Below are 6,000 nucleotides of genomic sequence, written 5' to 3'. Positions count from 1 at the left end.
AGGAAAATCCATATCAAACAGTTAAGGAGGTTTGTTACAAAAAAGACTAACGGAGTTGGTCGGTTTTGACCAATGTGCACCCGAAAATGCAAGTTGTGTGACCGGCTTTTCCGATTTGCAAGTAGTGTGACTAAAATCGCACCCACTGCACAAATTATGTGACCACCAAGGCCATTTACTCATGACGTTCCATAGACACATTCTATCCTAGGAGTATTATTACTCTAGCCAGCCGGCCTAGTTAGACTGTACCAAAATATACGACGTCTTTGCAATTCAATTTGAACTACAAAAACGCTTGATATTTCGGTACAGAGGGAGTACATGTAAGATGCCATCATGTTAATTAACACCAAAGCAGATTTGTGCATTCGCAGTCATGCACTCCAATTGGCACCCTTATATACGCCAGTGTAAACCTATCCCCGCTGTCGATTATTGTTCAGTCCCCATTCCACCATTAGCATCAGCGCTCTCACTCTCAACTCTCAAGTGGCAGCGGCACCATATGCAGCAGCTAGCCAAACGCAAACTCGTCGCTAAGAGCGAAAGGGACGAGATAAATATCGAGAACGTAAGGTGTAGCTGCAAAGGAAGGTCGTCGACGAGCAGATCAGCAGGCAGAGGAAAAAGTCGAGTTATCAAGCCACCAAGGTATATATGTTTTCTTTAACCCTTTTATTATCTCGATTAAATTCTCAACCATCTTAGACACTGTACGTGTAGTGGTTTCATTTGCTCTGCATGCTCCTGTGTGTGTAGATCTCACCCGGCCGGACTGTTCGGACGATGGAAGCTGTAGAAGTAGAATCGAAAGGCTCTCACGGCGGCGATGATCACCGGAAGGACCGCCGGAGCTCATGGGGCTGCACTCTTCTCCTCGGTAACGCATGCAACCTTTTCGTTTTGTTGTTGCCCGTCGTGGCATCCACTTATGCTTGATGCCGGTGGGCCTGTTAATTAACGATCACGCATGCACGCGTGCAGTGAACAACTGCTTCCAGTACACGGCCTACTTCGGCGTGTCGACCAACCTGGTGAACTACCTCAAGGTCCAGCTGCATTCCGGCAGCAAGGCCGCCGCCAACAGCGTCACCAACTGGCAGGGCACCGCCTCCATCACGCCGCTCGCCGCCGCCTTCCTCGCCGACTCCTTCCTCGGCAGATACTGGACCATCACCGTCTTCCTCCTCATCTCAGTCGCGGGGTATGGGGTGGTGACGGCGAGCGCGTCCGCGGCGCTGGAGAGCGCGATGTTGTTCTACGCGGGGCTGTACCTGGTGGCGCTGGGCGGCGCGCTGCAGCCGGTCCTGTCGTCGTTCGGGGCCGACCAGTTCGACGTGGAGGCCGACGAGGAGGAGCGCGGGCGGCAGAGCTCCTTCTTCAACTGGTTCTACCTCTCCATCAACGTAGGGTCGCTGGTCGGCGGCACCGTGCTGGTGTGGGTGCAGTCCGCGCACGGCTGGCGGCTCGGCTACGGCATCCCGGCGCTGCTCAGCGTGGTCGCCGTCGCGCTGTTCCTGGCCGGCACCGGCACGTACCGCCGGCACCAGCCCCCCGGCGGCAGCCCGCTCACCAGGATCGCGCAGGTGGTGGTCGCCGCCGCCAGGAAGTGCGACGTGGAGCCGCCCGCCGACGCCACGCTGCTGCACGAGCTTGACGGCGAGGACGGCATGTCGGCGATACTAGGGAGCCGCCGCCTCGCGCACACCGACCAGTTCAGGTCAGTGGCTCAGTGCCCGTGCCCCGGCCGTCGCTGGCATTGCTTCCACTTGCACCGCTCCTCTTTACCGTCCAGTAGTGGTCTCCGTCAAGTGAAGTTTTCCAAGAAAAGAAGAAGCGTAGAAATTCTTCCGCTTATGATTGAGCCATGCCGTTTGTTTACCTGGGTCAAGGCACCACGTACGTACCTTTCTTTGGAGTGCCTGGACAGGACCAGACGTAGCTAATCTGTAGATGTGCAACTTTTCATTTTCGTCAAAATTTTGCGCATCTTGATGATTGAATTGGCGAGATGCTTTTCTGTATCTTGTCTGGGCCGGGCGAGTAAAACTGCAGAACGTGCCTGTCAGACTGTCACGTTCTGTGGTGCACGCTACGTACGTTCGTTCCATTTCACTCCGAAGATAATTGTACTGGAAAGAAAAGAAGCTTGTCGCATGCACGCCCGCTCCGTTTCACGTCATTTTCCCTCCTTTTGCTTTCGACCGTGGTTCTATCAGGACGCCATTTCCACACGCCGTACAGGAAAAATCTCCGGATTTCATGCAGGACGCTGCCGTTTGGACGTTTGCGTGCATTAGTCATGGCATCTTTTACTCAACTTGACGATGCGTGCATGCCTGCCATGTGAGTAAATTATTAATCTGTTGCACCGGTCGGTCGGTTGCTGTCGATCACTCAGGTTCTTGGACAAGGCGGCGGTGGAGACGGCGGGCGACAAGGCGCGGCCGGCGAGCCCGTGGCGGCTGTGCACGGTGACGCAGGTGGAGGAGCTCAAGTGCGTGCTCCGGCTGCTGCCGGTGTGGGCGTGCGGCATCATCTTCGCGGCCGCCTACACGCAGATGACCACCACCTTCATCCTCCAGGGCGACACGCTGGACCCGCGGGTCGGCAGCTTCCGCGTCCCCGCCGCCGTGCTCACCGTCTTCGACACGCTCAGCGTCATGCTCTGGGTGCCGCTCTACGACCGCGCCGTCGTCCCGCTCGCGCGCCGCCTCACGGGCCACCGCCGCGGGTTCACGCAGCTGGCGCGCATGGGCGTCGGCTTCGTCATCCTCACGCTCGCCATGCTCGCCGCCGGCACGCTCGAGGTCGCACGGCGACGCATCGTCGCGCGTCACGGCACCTACACCGACGCGGACGGCGCGGCGTACGTGCCGATGTCGATATTCTGGCAGGTGCCGCAGTACGTGGTGGTGGGCGCCGCCGAGGTGTTCACGTTCATCGGGCAGATGGAGTTCTTCTACGACCAGGCGCCGGACGCCATGCGGAGCGTCTGCTCGGGGCTCGCCAGCGCGGCGTTTGCGCTGGGCAACTACGCGAGCTCGGCGCTCGTGGCCGTCGTGGTGCGCGCGACGACGAGCGGCGGGCGGCCCGGGTGGATCCCGGACGACATCAACGACGGCCACCTAGACTACTTCTTCTGGCTGCTCGCCATGCTCTGCATCGGCAACTTCGGTGCGTACCTGTTCGTCGCACGGTGGTATAGCTACAAAAAGACCGCTGACTGAACCTTGGAGATCGCCGTAAAGTAACGTACATGCTAGGGGTACTTCCCTAATGCAATAAAGTTGTAACTGGGAAAGCCACCTTTTTTTTTAACGATAACACGAGAGCTGTTATATTCATTGATGAGAAGAAGACGACACGAGGACCCGAACTGCTCGGTTTATTAAAGGAAAACTGGGCGAAAACCTGAACAACGGCAAGTCAGATCTAATAACCTAGGCCTAAAACACCATAATTGAACATATAAACCCTCAAGAAGTGGTAGTCACAACGGAGGTGGCCACGTCGGCTTTAAATGCTATGAACAGTATTCGTGCCACCGCCTGTAAATTCCATGCCCCGCCGAGGGCATTTTAGTAATTTCACGTACAGGTGTATAAAACACACCGCTGCAATGGAGAAACCCTAGCCGTCGCCCGCCCCCGCGCGAGAGCGACCTAACCCGCGTCCCCCCGACCCCCCGGCCTCCTCCTCCCTCTCCATCACCCTCTCGCTCGTCGCCGCCGCCGCCCTGGCCTCCCCCGCCGCTCATCTCCCCTACTCCGGCGCGCCCTCTCGCTAGCCGCCACATCCGTCAGCCCATGGATTTCGGCGCAACCACTCTCGGCCGCCACCTCTCCTCTCATCTCCTCGTTTCCTCCAAATTTCCTGATCTGGAGTTGGAGAGGCAAATACGTCCGCCGACGCCATGGAGATGGAGGAGGCTGCAACTGGTGCTGGAAAGCCATGGGTGGCGGAGAGGAGGAAGGGAGTAGGGGCCCGACCGTCTCCGCGCCTCCTCTCGCCGAGCTGCGGCTCACCCCTGCGCTCTCTCTCTCTCTCTCTCTCTCTCTCTCTCTCTCTCTCTCTCTCTCTCTCTCTCTCTCTCTCTCTCAGGTACTCTCTCCTGCATCTCGCGCGAAGCCGTCCTGCTGGTGGCTCGAGCGATGCAGGCAGCAGCGAGCGCCAGTGAGTGTAGGAGCCTGGCAGCGGGAGCGTTGGCGCCGGTGAGTGCAGGAGCCTGGCAGCGGGAGCATTGGCGCGACGACCACCGTGTCGCAGGTCAAGACTTGGGAGTGCATCTGGAATCCCGGTGGGAGGGCTTAATTCTGGCTATGGCTGATTCCATCCACCCCTCATGTTCTCACTTCTCTTTCTCTTCTTGATGCAGGGTTGTCCTGGTTGTTCATCGTTCGGCTTGCTACCTGGGGCTAATGAGTTGTTGAAGGCAGATGAGATTATAGTGCAAATTGACTCAAGGTCAATTGCTGTGTCACATATTCCTCACAATGTAAAGCTGGAAGATGTTCAATCTTTCTTTGGTCAGTATGGCAAGGTATGTTATCTGTATAACCTTGAATACCAGACTTGACAGGATAGGCTAGAACCGCTAGATTGCACATTGCGTGTTGCTTCAGCTTTCAGTAACACATTTATCAGTTACTTTGAACTGGAAATGTTCAGTTAGATGCACTATGCATGTGATATTCAATTGATATGATAATTTCACAATCATGCAAGTTGGCGCATCATCACTATAAATACATGAATCGTGTAACATAAATGCTGATGGTGCTATGTTGTTTCTGAACTGTGTGCATCACAGGTTAACATCGTAAGGCTTCCAAAACATGTTTCTAACAAGAGGCAGTTCTCCGGCACATCTTTGGTCGAATTTTCGGAAGAAGTTGAAGCTAACAATATCATGAATAACAAACTTAGTTTTGCAGGAGCGGATCTAGAAATAAAAACAAAGTAAGCTAACTACCGATTCAAGTTCTTTTCTGTCATGCTTACCATTTACCAGTGACAGAATTTATGTTCTCATCCTTTGGGCTTATTCCCAATATATTTGTTCACATGCTCTTTCTTTATCAATTGATGTTGGTTAGATACTTCGATGCAAGATTTTGTACTGTTTCTCATGATGATTGATAGCTACGTCATTTCCTCTTACATTTTAGAATCATGAATGCAGTGTCTGTAGTTTTCACATTGCTGACTTTATTTATAACTATGTAACAATAACGTGTTATCCAATGTTGGCATAATACAGGAAGGAATTTGATGCTGAAATGGAGGCTAAGAAAGAAGCTTATGAGAAGTCGCACCCTAATACACACCCTAATAAGAATGGTCATGACGAAGGGTAAACTTTCTGTACTAACAATATGTAACATGCTATTTTTAGTTTCTTTAGTTTGACTTGACCATGTGAATCATCAATAATGGTTATATAGATAGCCAAAAGGTCTGATTCTGCCTTTAAGCTGAAGAAAATTATAGCTTATGGTGACACAGAACAAAATGGTGGGGACAAAGTTGATAATAGCGACAATGTCAAGAAGGAAGGGGTGGAATCGGGGAAAGCTTGTGAAGAGAAGGCCCCTGAGAACACTGATGCCAAGGAAGAGAAGTCAGATGATGCTGAGGAGTTGAAAGTGTCAGATGCACAAGGGAGCGGGCTGCTCTCGGTGCTCGACCGGGCGCTCACCGACGAGGAGGAGTACCGCCGCGCGCGCCCAGGTGCAGTGCAAGGACGTGGAGGCAGAGGGGTACGCCGTCGAGGGTATCTCGGTGAGCGGGCACGAGACCTGCATCACCGTGCCGTCCCTCAACGTCGCATTTGACATCGGCCGCGGCCCGCTCTTCGCCGTGCGCTAGGACCACCTCTTCATCACGCACGCCACCTCGACCACATCGTGAGCATCTAAGTCCTCTTCTGATTCGTCTCTTCTCTATTCTGCTTGGTTAATCGGTTTGCATATGCGGTCTCTAGCTAAGCTCGGA

The 6,000-nt window shown here is 53.9% G+C and overlaps 2 protein-coding genes across 2 annotated transcripts; both read left to right on the top strand.

The window, feature by feature from the left end:
- Nucleotides 1-430: 430 nt before the first annotated feature.
- On the top strand, nt 431-3,351 carry LOC109781107 (protein NRT1/ PTR FAMILY 8.2). The gene is made up of 4 exons (XM_020339689.4): nt 431-654; nt 763-883; nt 988-1,723; nt 2,405-3,351. Exons 2-4 carry the CDS (start codon nt 790-792, stop codon nt 3,231-3,233), a joined length of 1,659 nt encoding a protein of 552 aa, XP_020195278.1. The 5' UTR covers nt 431-654; nt 763-789; the 3' UTR covers nt 3,234-3,351.
- Nucleotides 3,352-3,919: 568 nt separating this feature from the next.
- Nucleotides 3,920-5,369, top strand: LOC123497655 (la protein 1-like). The gene is made up of 4 exons (XM_045234298.2): nt 3,920-3,982; nt 4,382-4,546; nt 4,817-4,965; nt 5,267-5,369. Exons 1-4 carry the CDS (start codon nt 3,920-3,922, stop codon nt 5,361-5,363), a joined length of 474 nt encoding a protein of 157 aa, XP_045090233.1. The 3' UTR covers nt 5,364-5,369.
- Nucleotides 5,370-6,000: the final 631 nt, after the last annotated feature.

Source organism: Aegilops tauschii, chromosome 3 (genome assembly GCF_002575655.3).
Source record: "Aegilops tauschii subsp. strangulata cultivar AL8/78 chromosome 3, Aet v6.0, whole genome shotgun sequence".
Lineage (NCBI taxonomy): Eukaryota > Viridiplantae > Streptophyta > Magnoliopsida > Poales > Poaceae > Aegilops > Aegilops tauschii.
This window is presented reverse-complemented; position numbering and strand designations above follow the sequence as displayed.

What these genes read in the sequence shown, in the direction of transcription:
- LOC109781107 (XM_020339689.4), top strand. Translation starts at nt 790, where the DNA reads ATGGAAGCTGTAGAAGTAGAATCGAAAGGCTCTCACGGCGGCGATGAT. An exon ending in GGGCTGCACTCTTCTCCTCG is followed by an intron (nt 884 to 987) that starts GTAACGCATGCA and finishes GCACGCGTGCAG; the next exon opens with TGAACAACTGCTTCCAGTAC. An exon ending in GCGCACACCGACCAGTTCAG is followed by an intron (nt 1,724 to 2,404) that starts GTCAGTGGCTCA and finishes TCGATCACTCAG; the next exon opens with GTTCTTGGACAAGGCGGCGG.
- LOC123497655 (XM_045234298.2), top strand. Translation starts at nt 3,920, where the DNA reads ATGGAGATGGAGGAGGCTGCAACTGGTGCTGGAAAGCCATGGGTGGCG. An exon ending in TGGCGGAGAGGAGGAAGGGA is followed by an intron (nt 3,983 to 4,381) that starts GTAGGGGCCCGA and finishes TTCTTGATGCAG; the next exon opens with GGTTGTCCTGGTTGTTCATC. An exon ending in GATCTAGAAATAAAAACAAA is followed by an intron (nt 4,966 to 5,266) that starts GTAAGCTAACTA and finishes GGCATAATACAG; the next exon opens with GAAGGAATTTGATGCTGAAA.